Here is a 26,455-nt window from a genome sequence, read left to right as displayed (position 1 = left end):
GCCATCCCTAGTGCCAGAGTGGACAGTGGCCCCTGTGACTCAGGCAACTGCACTTCCCCCACGTGGGTCCCAGGCTCCCCGCCCATCCACTGCAGCCGCAGGCACTCACGTTTGGGTGTCCATCCCGGAGGAGTTTGTGGAACACGTGGCAGAACTTCCAGCAGAGCACTGCGTTGCTGGACAGGGGCAGCCGGTTGACAACAGACCAAAAGGTCTGCGCTCCCTTCTCATGGTGGGTGCCCAGTATGCACGGTGAGGGAGGGTCATGGAAAACAAAGGCACGGATGGGGCCTGCCTGGGCACCAACCCCGGGTGGGGCCTGCAGCAGGCCGCCACGGGGGTGGTGCCTTATTCAGCACTCTCCAGCAGGGGGCGCCGCTCGTAACAAAGGCACCGAGGATCTGGGTAGGTATCTTGGCAATTTTTTGACAGATGGCAAAAAGGCACCTTATTCTAATATTCATTTTATTAGATGATTTCCCCAGAAACGGCGGTCTCTTGGGAGGAGTGACTTTTTCTAATCTGCAAAGTAAGTTCTGGGCCAGCAGTGGTCCTGGCTGACCTTTCGTGGGAAAATGCTTTGGTTGGAATTAAGGCTTTGCTGTGGGAAGGGAGACTCTGCCCTTTAGATTTGCTGAGTTTGTGATGGGGCCTGTGAGGGGAACATAACTGCAGCTAATATTTTACCAACACAATACGGCTTCTGAAAATTCCCTCTTATCCACTACTCAAAGGCAAGGGCGTGCTTCAGTTCTTCAAGGGCCCTGGCTACTGACACCTTGGTTCCTCTTCCAAGTAGCACCTGATTCCTCTAAGAGCCACTCTGCTCTTACCCTGAAAGCGGCAGTCTTTGTTTAAAATGTATTAATATTTTCTCTAAATTTAAATGACTCTTGGGACTTCCTTGGCACTCCAGGGGTTAAGACTATGTGCTCCCACTCCAGGGGGCGCTGGTTTGATCCCTGGTCAAGGAACTAAGATATCGTATGCCTTGTGGGTCACCAAAAAAAAAAAAAGAAAACGACTCTTTCACTCTGCATCTTCTAAAAATCTTCCTGGCCTCGCTCAGGGGTACCGTCATCTTCTAACACCTAAATTCCCTGTGTGCGGAATTCTGCCCCCTAGATCCAATTTCAAACATACCTGCCACCCACGGACCACCTGCCACGGTTTGCATTTAATAAATGTCCTTCTGGCCTTGAGTGATTTTAACAGACCTCCAAGCGTCCGTAATTAGGGAACCCTTTTGGAGGAAAGTAGAGGATTTCCACGTTTCTTTTGTGATGGAAGCTTGTACAGGCTTCACACACCCAGTATCTGGGCATCAATCAACCCCAAGTACAAATCCTGTCTTGAGCTTCCCAGGTGGAAGCTAGTGATAAAGAACCCACCTGTCAATGCAAGAGACATGAGAGATGCAGGATGATCCCCTGGAGCAGGGCATGGCAACCCACTCCAGTATTCTTGCCTGGAGCATCCCATGGACAGAGGAGCCTGGTGGGCTAGAGTCCATGGGATCACACAGACTCAGACATGACTGAGGCGGCTTAGCACAGCACAGCACAGCACATTCAGGCTCTAGTAAGAGGCACTGCACCATTTAGGAAAGCCTTGCCTCAGGTTAGAAACTATGGGACTTACCCAAAAGACATGCTACTTTGCTTCTGAGCTGGAAGGTGTGGTAAAATTCCCTCCTGGGACTGATATTTGTATTTTGAGAGGGGTTACTTGAACACACAATTTTGGGTCTGGAAGCTGAAATCACCCTTTAAAAAAATTTTTTTTTGGCTTCCCTAGTGGCTCAGTGGTAAAGAACCTGCTTGTCAGTGCATGAGACGCGGGTTCGATCCCTGATCCGGGAAGACCCCACATGCCTCAAAGCAGCTAAGCCCGTGCGCCACAACTATTGAGCTTGAGCTCTAGAGCCACAGAGCTCGCCCACATGCCCAGAGCCCGTGCTCCCCAAGAAGAGAAGCCACTGCAATGAGAAGCACATGCACTTCAATGTAGAGCGGCCCCCGCTTGCCACAACTGGAGAAAAGCCCAAGCAGCAGCAAAGACCCAGCACAGCCAAAAATAAGTACATAAATAACTAATATTAAAAAAAAATTTTTTTTAATTTGCTTATTTGGTTGTGCTGGGTCTCAGTTGTGGTTTGTGCGATCTAGTTCCCTGACTAGGGCTTGAACCTGGGCCTCCTGCATTGGGAGCTCCGAGTGTTAGCCACTAGATCACCAGGTAAGTCCCCCAGCCTTTGTTCTTAAAGATGGATTTCTGAAATAACTTAAGAGTTTCACCTCAAGCACAGCCCCCTTGGACTAGAAGGAAGCCAAGAGGAGAGATAAGACGGTCCCCTACCCTCTCTTGAGATGACTTCTCAAGGCAGACTGTGGCTCCTTTGCTGTGCTTAGCCGCTCAGTCATGTCTGACTCTGCGACCCCATGGACTGTAGCTCACCAGGCTCCTCTGTCCATGGGGATTCTCCAGGCAAGAATACTGGAGTGGGTAGCCATTCCCTCCTCCAAGGGATCTTCCCAACCCATGGATTGAACCCAGGTCTCCTGCATTGCAGGTGGATTCTTTACCATCTGAGCCACCAGGGAAGCCATTTACCCAAGAGCAATCTGCCAAAACAGGAGCCAGGGCAGGCATGGAGCTGGCTGTGCACACCGGCGTGGAAAGAAGCAAGCACATCCCTCTGTCTTTCTTTAATTTCAAAAGCATCTTAATGCATCCAATTCATGTCAGGCACTCGGGGATATAAAGAAAAATAAGACTCACCCCCCCGCCCTCCAGGAGTGGACACCACAGTCGGGGATGCCAACCTGTTCACCTGTCAGGCACCCAGGATAAACGACTGTCTGAACCGCAATTCTAAATGAAGCCAGGCTTCCCAATGCTTATTTAGCTGGTAACGAGGGGAGATGATGCTCTATGAATGTACTGATAAAGAGCGCGCACTGTGGCAGCACACATAGGAAAAGCGCAATGATACAGAGAAGACAGCGTGGCCCCTGCACGACGATGACAGGCCAGTCGTTTAGCTTCCACATGTTTGGGTGGACCCAGAGACTGTCACGGAGAAGGCAGTGGCACTCCACTCCAGTACTTTTGCCTGGAGAATCCCATGGATGAGGAGCCTGGTAGGCTGTAGTCTATGAGGTCATTAGAGTCGGACATGACTGAGCGACTTCACTTTCACTTTTCACTTTCATGCATTGGAGAAGGAAATGGCAACCCACTCGTGTTCTTGCCTGGAGAATCCCAGGGACGGGGAAACCTGGTGGGCTGCCGTCTACGGGGTCGCACAGAGTCGGACACGACTGAAGAGACTTAGTAGTAGTAGTAGAGACTGTCATACAGAGTGAAATAAGTCACACACAAAACCAAATACTGTATAAAATCACTTGCATGTGGTTCTAGAAAAGTGATACAGAGGAGCTTATTTGCCAAGCAGAAATAAGACACAGACCTAGAGAATGGACATGTGAACACAGGATGGGGGATGAGGGAGTGGAATGAATCAGGAGATGGGGGCTGACACATACAGACGACTCTGTGTCAGATGACTAATGAGAGCCCGCTGCACAGCACAGGTAACTCCACTCAAAGTTCTGTGGTGACCTAAGTGGCCAGGAAGCTCAAAAAAGCTAAAGCTATACATATACATACAGTTGATACTTTGACCACCTGATGCAAATACTTTGGCTACCTGATGCGAAAAACTGACTCACTGGAAAAGATCCTGATGCTGGAAAAGATTGAAGGCGGGCGGAGAAGGGGACAACAGAGGAAGAGATGATCAGACGGCATCACTAACTCGATGGACACAAGTTTGAGTAAGCTCTGGCAGAAGGTGGACAGTGAAGCCTAGCGTGCTGCTAGGCTTGGGGTCGCAAAGGGTCAGACACGACTCAGCAACTGAACTGAATAGGTGATTCACTTTGCTGTACAGCAGAAACAAAGACAAGTACATAAAGCAGCTATACTCCAATTAAAAAAAAAAGTACCTATAGAGAATAAATGTTCTGTGAGATCTTTAGGCTTTAAAACTCTGTGTGGAGGGGATCTTTTCAACGTTTATTCACCCCTTAGCAACTGGGAGGCAGAGAGACTCCCAGAAAGGCAGAGCTGGAATGTTAGCTTCTGGAAGCTTCTTTGGCCAACACTCTCATTTGACAGACAAGGGAGTTAAGGGTTGCAGAGGCCTCACTGGGCCCATTCAAGGTTCCAGAGCAAGTCAGAGAGCTCCAGTGACGGGATTCTGGAATCTGCCTCCAGGTCCCTTCCATCGCCCCAGGGTGCCTCCCTGGCAAGGTGTGCCCTGGCCCTCTCTGTGTTCATGCCCCATTCAGAAGGGCACACTGGCCCAGGATAGCTGTCTCTTACTTCGTATCTCGCGCCAGACTGACGGATTGGTATTGTTCACAGAGAAGGGTCAGGACTGGGTAACTCTCTGAGACAACCAACTGGGACACTAATCTGATTCACGCATTAGTCACTCAGTCGTGTCCAACTCTTTGCAAACCCATGGACTGTAGCCCACCAGGCTCCTCTGTCCATCGGATGTCTCAGGCAAGAACAGTGGAGTGGGTTGCTATTTCCTTCTCCAGGGGATCTTCCCAACCCAGGGATCAAACCCTTGTCTACTGCGTCTTCTGCATTGCAGGCAGATTCTTTACCCGCTGAGCCATCTGGGAAGACACTAATAATAAGGCTTTTCTTGGTTTGGTTTTCTTGACTCAGTAAAGTGTCAAGGGAGTAAAAGGGCAAGGTCTGGCGGGGCTCACCGCTGGGCCAGGTTTCTGGGGTACCCGGTAGGGGTTCAACAGCCCCATCCCGCAGCAAAGCCCTAATTCCAACGAAAGCATCTTCCACTAAAGACAGTTGCTTTCCTGCCACTGAAGAGCAGTACACGCTGCCAGGGACATTTCCCGAGGGCCTGACCTCTCCTGGGCATCGCCCTGACAGTATTGCACTTCCTTGGCCTTCTAACCTGGCGGGTCTCCTGCACAGAGGGGCTGGGGTGGGACGGCTTCAAGACAGGCTATGCCAACCTGACTAGCTGTGGGGCAGCCACCTTGCTGAACCCTGGCAAGAAGCAGCTTCCCAGCCCAGATGGAAACCCAGCCTCCCTGCCCCGTACTCCGTCCCAGCAAACACAAAGGCTTCCCCACTGGCAGCCTCTCCTCTGGCCTCTGGGGAATAGCCCTCCAGCACCTGGACTTGACTTCATGAGCAGTTCCTGAGGGATCCACTGGCCAGAGTGCTGCCTGTACTACTCTCCAAAGCCACAGACCTGGGATGGTGGCTGCCCAGTAGGCCTATCGTGCGTGATCTGTTGCTGCTGCTAAGTCGCTTGCTCAGTCTTGTCCAACTCTTTGTGACCTTTTAGACTGTAGCCCGCCAGGCATCTCTGTCCATGGGATTTTTCAGGCAAGCATACTGGAGTGGGTTGCCACTTCCTCCTCCAAGGGATCTTCCAGACCCAAGGATCGAACCCGCTGCTCCTGCATTGCACGCGGATTCTTTACCCACTGAGCCATAGGGGAAGCTGAGGCTTCTGCCAACTCTGCGTTGGTGGTGGGGGCACTTGGTGAAAACCCTCAAATCATCAGTTTCCTAACCCTAGGGTCCCCAACCTCAGGGATCTACTGCCTGATGATCAGAGGTGGTGCTGATGTAATAACAGAAATAAAGGGCATAGTAAGTGTAATGTGCTTGAATCATCCTGAAACCACCCCCTGCCCCATCTGTGGAAAAATCGTCTTCCATGAAACCAGTCCCTGTGCCGAAAAGGTTGGGGACCACTGCCCTAGTTCTCCCTGACTTTCCCATCTTCTTCCCTCTGGTTTGGGCTGAACCAGCTCACTCAAGAGGCTCATATTTCCATGGTAGAGCCGTTGTGTCGGCTTAAGGCCAACCGCTGCTGCCCAGATCGCTGTTTTGCTTTCATGCTCAGAGAAAGGCATTTGATCAGGTCCCCAAGGGGGTGGTCAGGGTGGCAAAGTGCAGGGCCAGAGTCCTTTGATGATACAAGGGAAAAGACCTCCAGTGCCCCGAGGAAACATCTCAAAGGAGAGTAACTTCAAAGGTCTTGGCAGTTCTGCAAAGCTAAGTCACAGGAGAGGAGCGGGACCAGGCTGGATGGCTGCTGCAGTCCCTTCCACCCCGACGGGCTGTGGGCTCTGAAGCCAGCTGCTGCCAACCCACACTGTTCAGACCCTGCAGGGGCCTGGCCAGTGGGGGGATGCCTGTTCCTTCAGCTGAGCAAGGATGTCTTGCCCTGACCTCCGTCCCCACAAGTTGATGCTCCTCGGGGTCGGTCTTCAGAACAACCTCCAAAAGGATATTTCTGGCATGTTTTTCCTTGACGGCCACTACCTGTGTATTAATGGCCTTGTTGATGCTGACAGTCTGAAAAACAAGAAGTGGGGGTGGGGAAGGGGAAAGGAGGATGAGATGAATAAGCTTCTGACCGTGGCTGAGACCCTTCCAGACGCCCCGCCCCTGCCCCTCCCTCCAATGACTCCTCTCTCCCCGCAGACCCCCGTGTCCCCCTGTCCCCATGCAGGCCCGGCCCCCACCCCCCACCGTGGGGGGCAGAGGCGGGCAGCGCTCCCAGGCCAGCTGGCCCGGGCTGTCCTAAGGCAGCGGGCTTTGCTGCCTGGCATTGGCTGTGCCCAGCTGCTGCACCCGCCTGCCACTCATTCACTTGGCACAACAACATGGCAATTAAAGCCTGCACAAAGGGATGTCTTTCATCCCCCAGGGAAACATTATTTCTCCGGGAGCAGGAGGAAGAGGCGCTGAGATCAGGGAGGGGCTGTGGCTCAAAGACCATCCGGACGCGGCCCCCGCCCGGCTAGAACCTTCCATGGAGCCTCCCCTAGCTGGCTCGGGTCGACAGTGGTCACTCTCCTCTCTTGTCTCCCTGCTCTTGGGCACTTTCCAACTTCCAACCAAACTCCCTTTTATTTATAAGGCATGACAAACATTCACTCCTTCCGGTTGTTTTCAGAATCATAATTCTCTCTTGAAGTTAACAAAGCACATTACACATATGAATATAATTTCTACATACACACACAGGATGGTATCAGGTAGCCTGGTTTTTGAAGTAACAGCCTTTTTCTGTTTTGCTCCCTTCCACAAATGTCATTCTATTCCAACTCAGGTTAACAACCTGTTATGTACCCTACACGTGTACACCCTACACGTACCCCAGTGTGAGCGTGCACACACAATCACACACACACTCCCACATTCTGAAGGATTAACTTTGTCACTGTCCTATAAAACTGGGACTGTCATGCACAGACTTTTTTACATCTTGCTTGAAAATATCACTTGAAAATATCCCATGATATGTTTTCCAAGTGAACTGGTAAAACTCTGGCTCATTCTTTAAGAAGATATAATATTCCACAGTGTGGGTGGATGTGATATATAGCAACTGGTACTGGGAAGCAATTTATTTCCACTAAACTCTTTTAGTAAACATTCTTATACATATATCCTTATTAATCAATGCTTTCATTCCCAAGGAATAGAGTATAAGGAGTGAGATTACTGGCTCCACGTTTTTTTTTTTTTTTTTAACTTTTCATTATGGAAAAGTCCAAGCACACACAAATGCAATGGTCCGTCTAATAAGTCCTCATATAATCAGTCCCCAGCACTATGAACTTGTAGCCAAACACACTTTCTTAAGGATGAGGGGTCACAAACATTTTCTGTGAAAAGCAGTTAGTAAATATTTTAGCCTCTGCAGGTCACATGGTCTCCGTCACAACTGTTAACTCTGCCACTGGAGTGAAAAAGCAGCCTCAGAGATACAGAAATGAATGACTGTGGCTGCATTCCGATAGAACTTTATTTACAAAATCAGGAGGTGGTCTGGATTTGGCCTGCACCTCTCGTGTCCTGGGGCCTCTCTGGTGGCTCAGTGGTAAAGAATCCACCTGCCAAAGCAGGAGAGGTGGGTTTGATCGGGTCGGGAAGATCCCCTGCAGAAGGAAATGGCAACCCACTCTAGTATTCCTGTCTGGAAAAGTCCTATGGACAGAGGAACCTGCTGGGCTACAGTCCACGGGGTCGTAAAGAGTTGGGCACCACTGAGCAACTGAGCACATGCCTGGTGTGCTGACCTCGGCTTTTTACCATTGGCTACTGATTCCCCTGCTCCCTGGATTATCTGCAGGAAATCCCAGGTGTTATGCTATTTTACCAGCAAATATTTCAGTAAAAATCTCTAAGGGAAAAAGAAAAAAAAAGACTGAATGTTAACCATCATATTATTATGATCACACCTAAAATTTTAAGGATAATTTCTTTATTTTTATTTTTACTTTTGGCTGCACCAGGTCTTCACTACGGCATGGGCTTGGTTGCCCCGTGGCATGTGGGATCTTAGTTCCCTGACCAGGGATCGAACTGGCATCCACTGCATTGGAAGCGCCTAGTCTTAACCACTGAACTGCCAGAGAAATCCTTATTTACCTATTTTTATATATAGTAATGTGTACATGTTAATTGCAAACTCCTAGTTTACCTCTCCCCCCACCACCCCTGCAACCCTTTTGGTAACCATAAGTTTGTTTCACAAACACAGGTCTGTGAGCCAGACTCAAATTCTTTAACAGCATAAGCTCTGTTACGGGTGGAATTGTGTCTCCACAGAAAAGATCCGTTGGAGTTCAAATCCCCCAGCACCTGTGAACATGATGTCATTTGAAATAGGGTCTTTGCAGAGATAGTTAGGATGAGGTCGTACTGAATTAGGGTGGGTCCCAAGTCCAGTATGACTGGTGTACTTATAAGAAAACCACGTGAAAACCCAGGGACACAGACACTCAGGGAGAAGAGAGCCATGTGAAGATGGAGGCAGACACCAGAGGGATGTGCCTACAAGCCAAGGAATGCGAAGGATGGCCGGCAACCAACAGAAGCTAGGAAGAGGCCAGGATGGAATGTCCAAAGGGGACATGGCCCCGCTGGCACCTTGATTTTGACCTTCTTGCCTCCAGGACTGCGACAACAAATGTCTATTGTTTTAAGCCACCCGATATGTGGTAATTGGTTGTGGCGGCCCCAAGAGACTAACACAGGCTCCTTTCCCCAACAGGCTTAGTCATCCCTGAAGACCAGGAGAGGGCAGACACTTCCTTCCCTCTTCTCTACGGCACAGGCAGGGGGCGCCATTGAGCACAGTTGTTGGCTCTAGGTGCAATGGTTAGACCAGTTCAGAAGGAATCTCACGTAAGACATGCTGCCAGAAAGGGGTAAGAAGTTTACTCCCAGGACTTCCTTAGTGGGCCAGTGGCTAAGACTCCGAGCTCCCAATGCATGGGGCCCGGCTTTGATCCCTGGTCAGGGAACTAGATCCCACATGCCACAACTTGGAGTTTGCATTCTGATACTAAAGATCCCACGTGATTCGAGAAGCCTGTGCACTGCAACGAGAGCGTAGCCCTGGCTTGCCACAACTAGAGAAAAGCCTGTGCAGCAACGGAGATCCAGCACAGCCAAAAATAAATAAAATATAAAATAAGCCTTCTCTCTTTGACTCTTTAAAAAAAAAAAAAGATCCTGCATGCTGCAATTAAGACTCATATAAGGGCTTCCCTTGTGGCTCTGCTGGTAAAGAATCCACCTGCAATGCAGGAGACCTGGGTTCGATCCCTGGGTTGGGAAGATTCCCTGGAGAAGGGAAAGGCTACCCACTCCAGTATTCTGGTCTGGAGAATTCAGTCCATGGGGTCGCAAAGAGTCGGACACGACTGAGCGAATTTCAGTTCACTTCACAGCCAAATAAATAAATAAAATATTAAGAAAATAAGTAAATCTCAGGTGTTTAATCAGCATCTTTGGCTTAAAAAGTTTATTGCCCCAAATCTCCCGTTGAGGCAGTACTCGTGTCCTCTGGAGGCCAGTGCTTCCAGCTTTCTCGTCACAAGTCCTTCCTTGAACCTGTTTCTCGGCTTCTGCTTCCAGGCCTGTCCCAGGCCATTCCCTTTTCTTCAGACTTCCTCAGGCGAGTCACACGCTTTCAACTATGTTTCTCTCCTGGCTCTGACACAATGATGGGATCCTGGCTGCAGACAGACCTCTGGGCAAAGTGACCACATTTGCTGAGCCGTTAAAGGTTGCCTGCATTCATAAGGAATTATAAGGGACCTAATAAATGTAAGATGACAGTCAGAGACTCAAATCCAGGACGGTGTGAACTGGACGTGGCCAGGTCCTAGAGGGTCGGGAGAGATAGCCAGCTCTAAGGGCTGTGTTGTAAGGGCTGTGATGGAAAAAGAGAAATCCTTGTTGGTTGGAAATGCTAGAAACTGAGTCAGGGTCTCAAGAGAGGGCTGAGATGGGTGGGGTTTAGATTTAGTCCACAAATATCTGTTTATACTGACGGATCAAAGACCAGTTGTCCGAATTTGTGCTCAGTATGAGCTTCACTTACAAAACAAAGAAACAAAACAAAAACAACCTTTAAATTCCCTTAAGCCACATTAAAGAATATCTCATGAGTCTGTAACTCTAGACTGGTGTGTAAGAAAACTGAAAATGTCCTGTCCTGTGAAACTGTGATGCTGCTCAGGGAAACTAACAAAGGAAGAAGGGGGTCACCTGTCTCCCAGGTGTTCCCCTGACACTCAGACTCCTCTCAGTGACGCTGCCTACGAACTCGAGGGGCATCTATGATTGTTGCCCAGAAAGGCTAAGTCACCCACTTGCCCAAGGTCATTCTATTCAAGTGGCCAGATCCTGGAGCCCAGCTCCAGAAAAGCGGGAACACGAGGACCAATTGGGCCATTGGGCCACACATGTGCAAGGGCGGAAGTGGGGGATAAAAGCAGAAGGGGAGGTGGCACTCAGTGGGGGTGAAAGGGCAATGGGCCTCGTGCAGGGCAGAAAAGGACGGAAGCAGCTGGAGGAAGAGTTGAAGGAAGCAGCTATATATATATATTTTTGGCCATGTGGGATCTTAGTTCCCTGACCAGGGATCGAACCCACGCCCACTGCATTGACAGCTCGGAGTGTTAACCACTGGACCACCAGGGAAGTCCTGGAAGCAGCTATGAATAGCAGAGAAGAGAAGAAATGGAGCTCTCAATCTAAAGGGTGGACGTGAAAATGGAAAGAACTGGACGTAAGGTGGGCTATGAAACAATTACAATAGGACTGGCCGGCCTGGGTTTGACCCGTGGTCAGGGAACTAGGGTTTGATCCCTGATCAAACTGATTGAACTGGGTTCGATCCCTGGTCACGGGCTTTCCTGGTGGCTCAGCTGGTAGAGAATCCACCTGCAAGGCGGGAGACCTGGGTTCGATCCCTGGGTTGGGAAGATCTCCTGGAGAAGGGAAAGGCTATCCACCCCAGTATTCTGGCCTGGAGAATTCCATGGACTCTATAGTTCATGGGGTCACAAAGAGTCAGACATAACTGAGAGACTTTCACATTCACTCTCAGGGACCTAGATTTGCAATTAAGACTCCCGGCGCAGGAAAATAAATATTTGGGGCGGGGTGGGGGAAGGCCAAGTAAATTGCCAAGACCCCTCCACCAGCCAGTGGAGAGCTAGAACTCAGACTTGGAAGTGGGGCTCCACAGCTCAGGCTCTGGATAACAAACCCCATACCAGCCACACCACAGACAAGGTCCACAGACTGGAGAAATGGGTGAAACTTCATAAGATGCAATCCAGCAGGTAAAAAGGAAGTTCCCTATATTTAGGTCTAAAGAGAGCACAGGGGAGATATGACGCAGAGCAGCACTTGTGACAATGATTTAGGTGTTTTATTTGGCTGCTAACTTAATAAAAGCAACATTGTGCTGTGGCTGATAAAAATGCAAGTCTGAGTTCCAGATGTATTAAAAGAAGCACAGTGTTCAAAATGAGGGAGGGGATGGTTCTAACTCTCTAGGAAGATAAATTCACATGTAAAACACTATCTATTCACTGTTAGACTTTGTACGTTATCAAGGGAACTGGCAAACTAAACTACTTCTAGAAGAGAGTGACCTAGACGGGGATGCACGTGGGGCCTGAAAACATTTTAGAGGAATATCAATATTCTGAAAGGTGGATATGTGGAAGGAGGAATAACTCCAGGGATCAAAACTAGACCAATGGGTAGAAGTACTGTGAGGCGGTTTCTGGATAAGTTTCAAGCTGTCTCATGAAAGAGAATTTCCTATTATTAGAAGTATACAAGTAGAACTTCCCTGGTGGTCCAGCGGTTAAGAATCTGCCTGCCAGTGCAGGAGACAGGGGTTTGATCCCTGGTCTGGGGAGATTCCACACGTGGCAAAGCAACTAAGCCCATGAGCCACAATTACCGAGCCCATGTGCCTAGAGCCTGTGCTCTGAAACAAGAGAAGCCCCACTCGCTGCAACTAGAGAAAGCTTGCAGGCAGCAATGAAGATCCAGCACAGCCAAAAACAAGTTAAAAAAAAACGAAGTATCCAGGCAGAGGCATGGAAACCTCTCTCTGTTGTTGTTCAGTCACTAAGTTGTGTCCTACTCTTTGAGACCTGGTGCACTGCAGCACACCAGGATTCCCTGTCCTTCAGTCCTTCAGTGGAGTTCGCTCCTGGAGTTTGCTCACATTCAAGTCCATTGAGTTGGTGATGCCATCCAACCATCTCATCCTCTGCCCCTTCTCCTCCTGCCTTCAATCTTTCCCAGCATCAGGGTCTTTTCCAGTGAGTCGGCTCTTCACTCCCTTTATTGGAGCTTCAGTTTCAGTTTTTGATCTCCTTCCAGTCCAAGGGACTCTGAAGAGTCTTCTCCACACCACAATTCAAAAGCATCAATTCTTTGGCACTTCTTTAGGGTCCAACTCTCACATCCATACATGACTACTGGAAAAACCATAGCTTTAACCATACAGATCTTTGTCGGCAAAGCGATGACTCTGCTTTTTAGTATCCTGTCTAGGTTTGTCATAGCTTTTCTTCCAAGAAGCAAGCGTCTTTTATTTTCACGGCTGCAGTCACTGTCCACAGTGATTTTGGAGCCCCAGAAAAAAAAATCTGTCATTGATTCCATTTTCCCCCTTCTATTTGCCATGAAGTGATGGGACCACATGCCATAATCTTAGTTTTTTGAATGCTGAGTTTTAAGCCAGCTTTTTCATTCTCCTCTTTCACCCTCATCAAGAAGCTCTTTCCTCACTTTCTGCTATTATAGTGGTATCATTTGCATATCTCCCAGCAATCTTGATTCCAGCTTGTGATTCATCCAGCCCAGCATTTCACACAGGTACTCTGCATGTGGGCTTCCCTGGTGGCTCAGCGGTAAAGAACCCACCTGCAATCCACCAGCAGTAGGAAACACAGGTTCGATCCCTGGGTCAGGAAGATCCCCTGGAGGAAGGCATGGCAACCCACTCCAGTATTATTCTTGCCTGGAGAATCCCATGGACAGAAAGAAGAGCCTGGCGGGCTACAGTCCATAGCATCACAAAGAGTTGAACACGATTGAAGTGACTTAGCATGCATGTGGACACACTGCATATAAGTTAAATCAACAGGGTGACAATATACAGCCTTGTCACACTCCTTTCCCAATTGTGAACCAGTCAGTTGTTCCATGTAATGTTCTGTTGCTTCTTGACCCACATACATGTTTCTCAGGAGGCAGGTAAGGTGGTCTGATATTCCCATCTCTTTAAGAATTTTTCAGTTTGTTATGATCCACATAGTCAAAGGCTTTAGCATGGTCAATGAAGCAGAAGTAGATGTTTTTCTGGAATTCCCTTACTTTCTCTATGATACAATGAATGTCGGCAATTTGAATCTCTCCTTTAGATTTGCGAGGCCACTTTGGCCAATAATTTTTTAAAATTAATTTTTATTGCAGTATACTTGCTTCACAATATTGTGTTAGTTTCTTGTACAGCAAAGTGAATCAGCCACACGTACACATACATTCCACTCTTTTTTAGACTTCCTTCCCATTTAGATCACCACAAAGCATCGATGGCCAATCCTTTGTAATTCATTCCTTTTTTCTTTTTGAAGTCCCGTTTCTCTTCATGCATTTGACAACAAGCATATCGTCTTACCTCCCGCACCGAGATTAAAATCCCAAGGGTGAGGACCCTGGCTTCTGCCCTCTTGGGCCCACAGCTGCTAAGGCAGGACAGAGTCTTAATAAATCATCAAATCATTAAGGACTTAATGACTGCTTCCCGGTGAGCCTGCCTCTAAAAAGCACCAGGAATGTGATTCATGGTCTCCTAAGGAAATCTGCTCTCTTTCCCCTCTCCTCTGAAGGAAATAATTGGGTCTGGAGCTGGGCAATGCCTGGGGGGGCCGAACCCCAGGCAGAGGGTGGGAAGTCTGGGGCTCCATTGCTCACCTCCGGCCCAGGTTAGAGAACATCCTCCAAGAACAGGCTGTTTCCCAGATTCCCCTGGAATCACACAGGCCCTAAGACCGCGCAGCGTCTCCCCTGAAAGAGCGGCATTGTACGCCACTTCCTGACCCAGCTGGCCCCTGTGTCCCAGGCTGGTTCCGGAGAGCCGATTATCAGCAGGCACGGCAGGAAGGGCCGCTTTCCCCCAGCCTACCCCCTCCCCGGCACCCCCACCGTCCTCTGCGCCCTCAGGACAGTGGCCGCCAACAGGAACTCTTCAGGCCGTGCTTCTGTGGGGAGCCAGGCCCGGGCCGGGGCTGCGGGGGCAGCTGGCCATGGTCGGATCACGCACACAGCTGCTGGCAGGGCCCAGCGCTCGGTCTGCCAAGGCCGGGCTGGCTCGCAAAGGTTCCATGGCAGGGGCAGGCACCGAGGATGTGCCTGGTGGGGGGGTGGGGGTGGGGATGCAGGGGGTGGTGGCAGGTCCCCAAAGCCAGGGACCAGAGGGCCCACCGCCCGGGCCAAGTACAGGAAAACCAGAGACCAGGCAGGGCAGAAGGAAAAAGCGGGAAATGGGACAGAAAGGAGACAGAAGGAATGATATGGGCACGCAGAGGGTTGGAAGCATTTGCTCAGCAAAGCCACAGGTGGCCACCACCAAGGGCCTCGGAGATGAGCAGCGGGCGGTGGGGGGGGGGGGGGGGGGGAGCGCCGGGGGGCGGGGGTGGTTACACACTGCGACCCTCACTGTATCAGGTTTGGAAGCTTGGGATAAACAGATGAGGCTGGTGGTCCGGTTAGCGCCTGTGACTTGGTTTGGTCTCTTATCTACCTCCCGTACCCTAGTCTGCAACCCTGCAAAAGTTTCCAGAATCTTCTTTCCAAGTGCCTGATCCCGAGACGCAGGGCAGAAAGGATTCACAATGTCCCTCAGCTCTGTGACTGGTGAGACGTACAAACCAGTGTTGGGAGCAGGGTGGCCAGGGCTGTGAAACACCCAGAACAGCTGAAGAAACAAGCGTTCAACATGGAAGACGCTGGGGAAGCCACACGAGTGTCCCTCCACAGAGGAATACAGAACGAGGTGCGTCCACATGACGGACTATTATGCAGCTCTGAAAGGAAGGAAATGCTGACACCTGCTACAACATGGATGAACCTCGAGGACATCAGGCTGAGTAAGCCCAGCCAGTCACAAAAGGACAGACACTGCTGGATTCCACGTCTATGAGAAATCTAGCGGACTCACGTTCAGAGAGAAATAGAACAGGGTTTGCCAGGGGCTGTGAGGAGCGGGGCACGGACAGTTAAGGTTGAATGGGGACACAGTTTCCAGTTCCAGAAGACGAAGAAGCTCTGGAGATGGCTGGTGGTGATGGTCATGCAAAAATATGAAAGTACTCAGTGCCACCACACTGTACACTTAAAAGAGGTTAAAATGGTAAAATTTATGATATAGACATTTCAAAATATACATACTTATTTATTTATTTGGCTGTGCTGGGTCTTAGTGGGATCTTCAATCTTCGTTGTGGTATGTGGCATCTTTAGTTTCGGCGCGTGGGATCTAGTTCCCTAACCAGGGATCAAACCTAGGCCCCCTGCGTTGGGAGCTCAGAGTCTTAGCCACTGAACCACCCGGGAAGTCCCAGTATACACATTTTTACCATGATAAAACACACAAAAAGAGGAACTGATGTATGCTACAACAGGGATGGATCTCAAATACATGACGCTAAGATGCCAGACACAAAATGCCACATATTGTATGAGTCCACTTATATGAAAGATCCGGAATAGGCCAATCCACAGAGACAGAAAGCAGATTACTAACTGCCAGATTCGGGTAGGAGGGGGAACAGGGGAGCAACTGAACAGGTCCAGTATTTCCTTTTGGAGTGATGAAAAACGTGCTGAATTAGATGGCTGTGATGGTCATACAACATCATGAATGTATTAAATGCTACAGAACTAATACACTTTACATTGGTTGATGGAGAATTACGGGATGTGTAAAACAAAATTTTTTTTAAGGAAGAAAATACAGAAGAACTGTGATTTTGACCGAATATCTACTATATGCAGGGCAGGGCTGCCATGTAGGCTGTAGGACTGTGCTATACAAAGCCCGGTGGGTCTTTCCCAGGCGATGGGGATGATCCATGTACCTGGACCAGCACTGCCTGGTCCAGGATACCATACTGGTGCCACAGGAGATGTGAGTGAAAGTGGATCTTGTCACTAAGAGTTAACTATTTATAGGGAGATAAAGACCATCCTCTTCCTGTTCCTCTTCCTATTCTTTCCTTCCTTGCCCTGACTCTGCAATTTCAAGTGAGGAAAGAAAGCAGCGTGGGTATACAGGTTACCTACGCCTATGTGTGCAAGCAAGACCAGATAGCTAAAGCCAAGATGAGATGGGAATTCCAAAAAATGTTTCGAGACCCCAAAAGGGCTACCTTATCACGTGAAAAGTCAAAAGAACAAGCAGGGAATGGGCGTGCTGCTTTCAGCAATGATGCCATATTGATGATAAACGCCTATTTGTTGCTTCTGTCTTTTCTGTCCAGAATGATCTTTGAACTGAAAGAGTCAGAGTGTGTCGAAAGAGCAAACCCAAGGTGAGTCAGGAGTCTCCCCGGAGCTGAGTGAGCTCAAGCTTCCGACCAACACACAAGGCATTAAGACAGTAAGGGTTGGGAAGATCCCCTGGAGGAGGAAATGGCAACCCACCCCAGTATTCTTGCCTGGAGAATCCCACGGATGGAGGAGCCTGACGGGCTACAGTTCATGGGGTCGCAAGAGTCTGACACGTCTGAGAGACTACACAACAACAGCAGTGATGCACAAATACTCCGGGCATCGTGGTGAGATCTTGGGGAAACGGACTGGTGTCCAAAGGAACAGACACAGGTGAGGATAAAGTGACTGACCAGAAGAGAAGGCAAAACTCCACACACGATTCACAAGAGATTCCTCAAAGAAGAGGCAGCACCCATCACCCGGAGCCCACTTACATTCTTGGAAGCAACTCCTGTGAGACTGACCTCCCTTCCCCTTTAAGACGTGAGGCCAGCATCTCAGGAAAACCAAGCAGATGGGATGTGCGTCCGACTTTCCGTCCTCAAGGATCTTAACACAGTCTCGCATAACATCTTGTAGACAAGGATGAGAAAGAATAGGGGCTACCATGATGGGAAAGACGCCCCCCCAGCTCTGTATCCCTAAAGATCCCCAGAAATTTCCGACAGGCTCTGAATCAGACCATCCAGCACAAGGGTGACTGATTACCGAAACGGAGAGCCCAATGCATCCTCCTGATGGGGGGAGGGAGCCAACAAACTCCGCCTTCCCACCCTTATTTATCAGGACTATGGAAGAGTCCCCTTCAACCAGGCCATTCTGCACATTCTCAGGCAAAGATCAGCATCCTCCTCACACTTTGTCCCCCAGCCAAACGAAAGCTCCCGTCCCCCACCGAGGGCAGCCCAGTGTCTCCTGTGGGGCTCAGCCACTCCGCACACCAGCTGCCTCCCCTCCCAGGGGAGGGCATCTATGACAACCGCGGGGTACCCACGAGGGCCTTCAGAAGGTCCCGGGATGGAGGGCACGAGGGTTAGATCCTGAGACACCGCGTCTCAGGGAAAAAGGCGACACTGGCTCATCTTCCCTCTCCCCCACCTGCAGGCTGCCATAGCTTTGGAGAGGCATGCCCTGCCCTCACCCCAGTTCTGTTCTCTGGTCACAGACAAGGCTCGTTCTGCTTTCCAAGTGACCCAAACTGCCACGCCGCCACATTCACAGGGGTTGCGCTGAGGACTCACTCGAGTCCCTCCTGGGGCCAGTACTCTGCCTAGAAAGTGATGCCTTGGGCCTGCCTGTCCAATGCATCCTGGTCATTTAGGAGGGGCCGAGCTGGGCTCGAGCAGCCTTTCGCAATGGCCTTGGCTTCCAGAGGAACAGCTGGTCTGCACGAGTGGAAACCCTGAGCTGTGTCTTTCCCCAAACCACCCGCATTGCTCAACTTCCTCTCCTCCCCTCACCATGCCCTCCAGCACTCTCCACCCAGATTTCTAACCTGGAGGTTCATTTTGCCTTTTCTCTTTCAGCAGCACAGGAGTGACTTTGCTCTGACTTCCCCAAGACATAGGGCTGGGACATTGGGGGGCGTGGTGGGTGAGGGGGGTGTGGAAGGCGGCAGAGCACAGGACCACCCTCCCTTGGCTCCGTGCCTCTCCCAGACCCCACTAAGTGTCTCTGTGTCTAATGAATGAGTCAGGAGGCACTCAGGACACCCTGCTAGTGCCAGAGCCTGCCACTTTCCCCATCCCCCAAACCTCTGCTTTTTTGTTCTATTTCTACAGCAAAATCCCCCAGAGAAGGGAACAGCTATCCACTCCAGTATTCAAGCCCAGAGAATTTCATGGACTGTATGTCTAGTCCATGGGGTCACAAAGAATCGGACATGACAGAACAACTTTCAAAGCAAACTCACCTCCATATTACTCTAAAGCCTTCTCCCTCTACTTTCCTCTACCCCAGACACAAATATAGCAGCAAGAATAACTCATGAGTCCTCCCAGCTGAGAAATCATGGGGTCACTGATCTCGTGAAATCAAAACTCTTTGATGAGGCTGCAGCGACGCCCCCTCACACCTCCTCCTTCAGCTTTATTTCTCACTTCAGATGGTGGTCTCCACATGACTGTGACCCAATTTTCCCAAAAGAACTTATAAATAGAGCCCTATTTTACACAAGGGGGTGGCTGAGCGAAAATATGGTACTTGACTCCAGCAGTGAATCCGGTCACGTTAAATCTTCCCAATTCACCTGTTCGGCTCATTCAAACGTGTGGACCAGGTGTGCCTGGATCATCATGGCAACGGCATTTCTCCTTTATTGTCTAGCCCTTCAGTCTGTAGAGAGCTTTCATTTGCATGATGCTGAGAAACCCTGGCAAGGAAGCTGGGCACACTTTATTTATTTTAAGATAAATAAATATTTATTTATTTCGCTGTATCCGATCTTGGTGGAGGCACTCTGGGTCTTGGCTGCATCACGTGGGATCTCTAGTTGTGGCCCGTGGGCTTAGTTGCTCCAGGGCATATGGGATCTTAGTTCCCCAAACAGGGATCGAACCCTCATCCCCTGCATTGCAAGGTAGATTCTTAACCACTGGACCACCAGGGACGTCCCTGGGCACACTTTATAAACAAGTGGGTTTGGAGAGACCCAGCCACACCAGCCAGGCACAGGCTGTACACTGTACAACCTTGATGGTTACAACTGAATTCTTAGCCAGAGCCAGCTTGTTTACTAAACTCCTGCTCTGACCTTAGCACATCTGTTATGGTCTTTTGGTCCCATGAGAATAAAAAAGGAGAAAGTCTTTCAGAAAACCTAGAGAGGCTACCTGAAGAAGACCCTCCCCGAGGTCAGACAACCTCTAAACAAATCAACTAGTACTCTTGTCATGGAAACAGGTCCTGGTCTCAATTGTCCACATACCTTCCACCAAACCTCCGTAATACACAGTTGTGCTACGGTAACCCACTCCAGTATTCTTGCCTGGAGAATCCCATGGACAGAGGAGCCTAGCAGGCTACAGTCCCCGGGGTCGCAAAGAGTCGGACACGACTGAGCGACGAACACTTTCACTTCACTTTCACTCTTTCTCGAGAGGAACTCGCTCCAGGTTGAGGGGAAACAGGCTGAGTGTTGGGCCTGTGGCGTCCAAGGTCACTGTGGGCAGATACTGTTGAGAGCACCTGGACTACACTCCATCAGGCAGAGGCCCTGGGAGCTTGCTCTCACCTGAGATAGTGACAGGTGGGTGACGTACTGAGAGGAGACCAAGAAGGGACATTCCTGAGCCCTGAACCCCAGTCCCCAGACAAGTCAGCCAGCCTCTGCTCACAGTCTAAGGCCAAATTCATAGAAGCGACCTTCTGCAAAGCCCCAAAGGGGATGCCTGTCCAGCCTCATTCTCTCTTTAAAAACAAAAAAAAAATTACTTGGCTGCATGCTTAGTCATGTCCAATTCTTTCCAATCCTTTGGACTATACCCCGCCAGGCTCCTCTGTCCATGGGATTTTTTCGGGCAAGAATACTGGAGTGGGTTGCCATTTCCTCCTCCAGGGGATCTTCCCTACCCAGGAACTGAACCTGTGTCTCCTGTGTCTCTTGCATTGTAGGCAGATTCTTTACCTGCTGAGCCATCAGGGAAGCCCACTGGGTCTTAGTTACAGCACTTGGGAACTTCAGATGCAGCGTGTGAGATCTAGTTCCCTGATCAGGGATCTAGTTCCTTTACCAAGGATTGAACCAAGGCCCCTTGAATTGGGAATGCGGGGAGTTTTAGCCACTGGACCACCAGGGAAGTTGCCCACAGCCTCGTTCTACAGAGAGTAAGCATGCATGTGAGAAGGACAAATACACACGATGGTTTTTTGTTTTTTTGTCAGTGGCTCTCCAACCTGGCTGTACCTGAGTATCACCCAACAGCCGACCCCTGGATCCCAGTATGCACCTAAGAGATTCCTTTGCTCCACCCACGACTGGATTCTTCTGGTCTGAGAAGGGGCCACCGTTTATCATACTCTAAGCCCAGCCATGTTACAGAAGAACATTCTATGTCAAAGCCTAAGGGAGAAGAAAAAACTCAGCCAAGGGAAAATCGGGAACGAAGAGGGGGAAGAATGAGAGCAAAGGAAAAGGAAATAATAGACAGTGGAAAAATGGAAAAAGAAGAGATCCCCTCAGCTCAGACACGCATACCTTGATATAAAGTAAATACAATCTTCTTTTTTTTCCAGAAAATGTGAATTGACGCTAAGGACAAATTAGGGGATTATTCGTTTTACAGAAGAATTTGACATCAGAGGCCTTTAAATAGAAATCTCTCCGCTAGTACATTTAAAATAGGATTCCTTTTACAGAAGTGTGATTTATACAAAACCCCTGTTACATAAACCTCAGAAAAAGAGTTCTCCTGCCATGTAGTCTGGCTAACTATAGAACTGGCCCAATAGAGAGGTCACTGTCTTCTTCCAAAAGATACCCAGCCCTGCTCTCCGTGACCTACGTCTACTGTTTTATCTGATTATGGTTCACTGATTCTTAAAGGGCCCCTGGAGTCTCTTCTCATCTTCCCTAAACTCAAGGAAAACCCGCTCTGAACTTTCTTTTTTAAAGAGTATTTATTTATTTGGCCGTGTCCGGTCTTGGTTTGGGCACTCCGGATCCTCGCTGCGGTGCACGGACTCAGTAGCTGTGGCACTGGGCTCTGGAGTGCGCAGGCCCAGTAGCTGCAGCGTGTGGGCTTCGTTGCCCTGAGGCGTGTGGGGTCTGAGTAATCAGGGATCAGACCTGCTCCCCCTGCATTGCAAGGCAAACTCTTAATCACTGGGCTGCCAGAGAAGTCCCTGGATTCTTTTCATACTCAATCATTCAACACATATTTCCTGAAGCCTATCATATGTTGGGCAATACTCTAGGGATGGTGACTTTAGCCATGAAATGAAAAGACGCTTGCTCCTTGGAGGAAAACTATCACCAACCTAGATGGCATCTCAAAAAGCATAGATATTACCTTGCCAACAAAGGTCCATCTAGTCAAAGCTATGGTTTTTCCAGTAGCCATGTATGAATTTGAGAGTTGGACCATAAAGAAAGCTGAGCACCAAAGAATTGATACTTTTGAACTGTGGTACTGGAGAAGACTCTTGAGAGTCCCTTGTACTTCAAGGAGATCCAACCAGTCAATCCTAAAAGGAATCGGTCTTGGATATTCATTGGAAGGATTGATGCTGAAGTTCCAATACTTTGGCCACCTGATTCGAAGAACTGACTTATTGGAAAAGACCCTGATGCTGGGAAAGATTGAAGGCAGGAGAACGGGGGGTTGAATGGCAATACTGACTTGATGGACATGAGTTTGAGCAAGCTCTGGGAGTTAGTGATGGACAGGGAAGCCTGGCGTGCTGCAGTCCATGGGGTAGCAAAGAGCCAGACACGACTAAGCAACTGAACTAAACTCAACTAGGGATACAGTTGTGAACAAAAAAAAAATGATGTCTCTGATCCTGTGACTCTTATATAACAGTGGGAGAGAGGAAGTAAATAAAGTACACAGTACATGAGATGGTGATCTACAGAAGAAAGACAAGGCTAACAACAGGGCTGGGGCATTCCAGGCTGGCGTTAGAAAGAACCTTGCACAAGGTCATCAGGGGAGGCTATCTGAGAAGGTGACACAGCCATGCAGTAGAAAGTGATGAGGAAGCAAGCCGGGCAGACACCTCAGGGACAGTTCCAGGCACAGCCCACCTGGCAGGTGTAAGAAATAGCTAGAGGTCAAGCGTAGGACGGGGAAGTCTGATGTGCTGCAGCCCATGGGGTCACAAAGAGTCGGACATGATTGAGCGAATGAAGTACAAGAGTGTAGCTGGCGCTGAGAAGTCAGAGGTGGGAAGGGCCAAATCGCTAGGGACTATTGTTAAGGACCAGCTTTTGTTTTCAGCAAGACAGGAACCACTGGGAAGTTTTGAGCAAAATGGTGATATGATCTGACTCACTTCTGTAGAGGATCCCTCTGGCTGCTGTGCTAAGAAGAGGATTCAGGGACCAGCCTGGAAGCAGGGACAATGGTCAAGCTGCTGTTGCGTTAGTTCATGTCGGAGATGATGGGAGCTCAGACCCGGCTGAAGCTGAGATGTGATGGGCTGAGATGTGACGGGATTTGGATACGTTTTGAAAGCAGAGTTGACAGGATGCGCTGATGTTTGGACGTGGGGTGTGAGGAAGGAAGGAGTCAAGGAAAGTGAAAGTGTTAATCGCTCAGTAGTGTTCAACTCTTTGAGACCCCATGGACTGCAGCCCACCAGGCTCCTCTGTCCATGGGATTTCCCAGGCAAGAATACTAGAATGGATTGCTATGCCCTTCTCCAGTGGATCTTCCTGACCCAGGGATTGAACTCAGGTCTCCCACCTCGCAGGCAGATTCTTTACCGGCTGAGCCACCAGGGAAGTCCAAGAAGTCAAGGAGGGCACCGTAACTGTTTGCCAGAGTAATGAGAGGACCCAAGTTGCCATTAACAAGATGCAGAGAATCATGGGAGGACAGGTTTGGGGCAGGGCAGATCGGTGCTTCTTTTTGGACATGTTATATAAAGGATGCTCACTGGATATCCAGATGGAGCTATAAATGAGCCAGGGGATGTGCAAGCCTGGAGTCTGATAGAGCTTCTCACTCACTCTTAAGTCTCTCAGTCATGTCCAACTCTTTTAGACCCCATGGACTGCAGCCCACCAGGCTCCCTCTGTCCATGGGATTTCCCAGGCAAGAGTACTGGAGTGGGTTGCCATTTCCTCCTGCAAGGGATCCTCCCAACCCAAGGATCAAACCCTAATCTCCTGCTTGGCAGGCACATTCTTTACTGATGAGTTCTTGCTAGATACATCTGTTTGATAGTCGTCAGCATAGATAGACCCTAACGGAATCAATATTCAGATATACTTGGTCAGTCTGGTGATCCTTCTTCACTGAGGCCTTGCAAGAAAGAGGGGAGGGGGAGGGAGGGTGACCTGCTTTGGGAAGATGGGCACCAGGAAGCTTGCAGTGGATGTGTCCGTTTGGGGGGGCAGGAGGCAGGGATGGGAGTCTGGGGGAAGCAGAGGAAATATAAGGACAAAACATCTGGAGTCCCATCACAGGCCCATTCATCCCAGCTACATGGCTCCAGGCCTGGGGAGAAATCCTTCTGACTCATTTCCACTGAGAGAACACGTCGGTCAATGTCAAGCTCGAGGTTCCAGGAACGTGCCTATTAACATACAACCAAAGCACAGACATCACTGAACTCAGGTTGGAGCCAAAGAGAAGACAGTGGACATGAGCAGGCAGGATCCAGCTACCCTCGGGAGGCCTTGGACTGTCCAGCTGGCAGGTGGAAACCTTGATGGATATTTCCAGCCCCAGACCCAGGCAGTAACAACGAGCTGGGGTGGATTTGCTAAACGGTCTTCTAAAGTGGAGAGAGGGGTGGTTGCTAATTCTGGAAGCGGATTTCGTCATCAGCTCTGGGGCTGTGATGTGACTTCCTGGGAAAGCGGAGCAGCCAGAAACGTTCACTTCTTGTTTCTTGAGGGGTGAAGGAGAGCCCTTCCTCTGGGGAAAAGCCACACGGTTCAGAAGTGCAGGGTGTAGAGGGAGATGCCCAAAGGGGCCAGGCAGGGTGAACCCGCACCAGGCACCCAGGCCTGATGCCCTGCTGGTTTCTGGGCTACCAGCTACTGATGGTCATGACATGGTCAGACCTCTCATTCTAAAGCACAGCTCCTGAGGATTTCCCGGGTGGTCCAGTGGTTAGGGCTCCCAACTCAGGGGGCCCGGGTTTGATCCCTGGTCTGGGAACTAGATCCCACATGCCGCAACACCTGGCAGAACCAAATAAATAAATATTTAAAAAGCAATAATAAGAAAGCACAGCTCCTGGACTTCCCTGGTGTTCCAGTGGTTAAAACTCTGCACTCCACTGCAGGGGGCACGGGTTTGATCCCTGGTAAAGAGCTAAGATTCTGCAAGCTGCATGGCATAGTCAAAATAAATAAATAAAAATAAAGCACAGCTCCAACCATGCTAGACACATCCAGGGACTCACAGCAGCACCTCAAGCCTTTGCTTCAAGCCACCCTTATAACCTAGATTAACCCCCTTTCCCCAAACCATCTGCGTATTTAAGTTCTGCCATTAACTGGTCAGTCATGACTGTATTCATTCAATAAATTCACCCATCAGACAATACTGAGCACCTCTGTCAAGTGCTGCACTCAGTTAACTCACTGTTAGCTCAGGAGTAAGTCAGAAGTCCTGGCTTCAAAGACAGCGATCTAGGTGGGGAGAAAGATGGTGGCATTGTATACACAGCCAGTGGGAAGAGGGGTGGGTGGGGGCAGGATACAGGGAGGCCTGGGGGTAAGCATCCCACCAAGCTGGACAAGTCAGACATGGCAGCCCTTCCCTAGACCCAGTGAGCCAGCCTAGAGAAGGTGCATTCAGGGGAGAGGCCAGCCAGTGCCGGTCACAAAAGTGGGGGTCAGTGCCCAATGGCAGTATTGCCAGAGTGTGAAAAAGCCAAGAGGAGGCTGGCACCAGAGAGTCCAGTTTACAGAGTTACAGGGCAACAGAAAAGAGAACTGTCCAAGCAACTTTCCCTGCAAGCACCACTCCGCCCGAAACACATCAATGGCTTCTCCTGTCGCAGAGCATGGGCTCTGGGGTGCGTGAGCTTCGGTAGTTCCAACTCCTGAGCACTAGAGCACAGGCTCAGTAGCTGCGGGGCACGGGATTAGTTACTCTACAGCATGTGGGATCTTCCCGGATCAGGGATCAAACCCCATGTCTCCTGCATTGGCAGGTGGATTCTTTGCCACTGAGCCACCAGGGAAGTCCCTTAAAAGCCCCAATCTTAAAGCCCAAGTTACTAAAGTGTAAAAGCAGTGACTAGATAGACACGCATCAATGTGTATACAAGGATCTCACCTCAACTGTGGAGAATGGATACAGCCAAATGTCTATTAGCACAGGAATGATTACAGTGAAGTGATACACGGCTCTACTCGTCTGGAAATATGAATCGCTGACAGTTGCTAAGTGCTCGTCCTGCACCAGACACTGGTCTAAACCACGTTCAGACACACTCACTCCTCTGCCCTTAGGACAGCCCTTCACATTCCCCTACACATGCGGGAAAACCCTGGCTCAGGGAGCCCCAGTTGCCTGTCCAGGTGAGCAAGCGGTGGACACAGAATCTGAACCCCAGGACCCATGACCTTGACCACTCTTTGTGTGTTTCCAGATCTAAGACACAGTGAAAGCTAAACTACAAGTTTACAAAACTGCATTACGGCATGGCCCCATTTTGTTTAATATGCGTGTGTATCTGTCTATACGGATGTGCTTGTACTATGCTGTGCTTAGTCTTTCGGTCGTGTCCAACTCTTTGGGACCCCATGGACTGCAACCCCGCAGGCTCCTCTGTCCATGGAATTCTCCAGGCCAGAATACTGGAGTGGGTAGCCATT

At 49.7% G+C, this 26,455-nt stretch overlaps 1 protein-coding gene across 4 annotated transcripts in view; it reads right to left on the bottom strand.

Annotated features, from left to right (window-relative positions):
- The window catches only part of HIP1 (huntingtin interacting protein 1), a 137,866-nt gene that overhangs the window by 45,258 nt on the left and 66,153 nt on the right, over positions 1-26,455 (bottom strand). For all 4 annotated transcript variants that reach the window (XM_027528228.1, XM_027528230.1, XM_027528227.1 and 1 more), the window contains exons 2-3: positions 6,354-6,417; positions 110-252 (exon numbers count right to left, since the gene is read on the bottom strand). In XM_027528228.1, coding sequence (XP_027384029.1) covers positions 110-252; positions 6,354-6,417 — 207 coding nt within the window. The remainder of the gene's footprint in view (positions 1-109; positions 253-6,353; positions 6,418-26,455) is intronic.

Source organism: Bos indicus x Bos taurus, chromosome 25 (genome assembly GCF_003369695.1).
Source record: "Bos indicus x Bos taurus breed Angus x Brahman F1 hybrid chromosome 25, Bos_hybrid_MaternalHap_v2.0, whole genome shotgun sequence".
Taxonomy (NCBI): domain Eukaryota; kingdom Metazoa; phylum Chordata; class Mammalia; order Artiodactyla; family Bovidae; genus Bos; species Bos indicus x Bos taurus.
The sequence above is the reverse complement of the archived record's forward strand: the minus strand, read 5'-3'. Positions and strand labels throughout refer to the sequence as shown.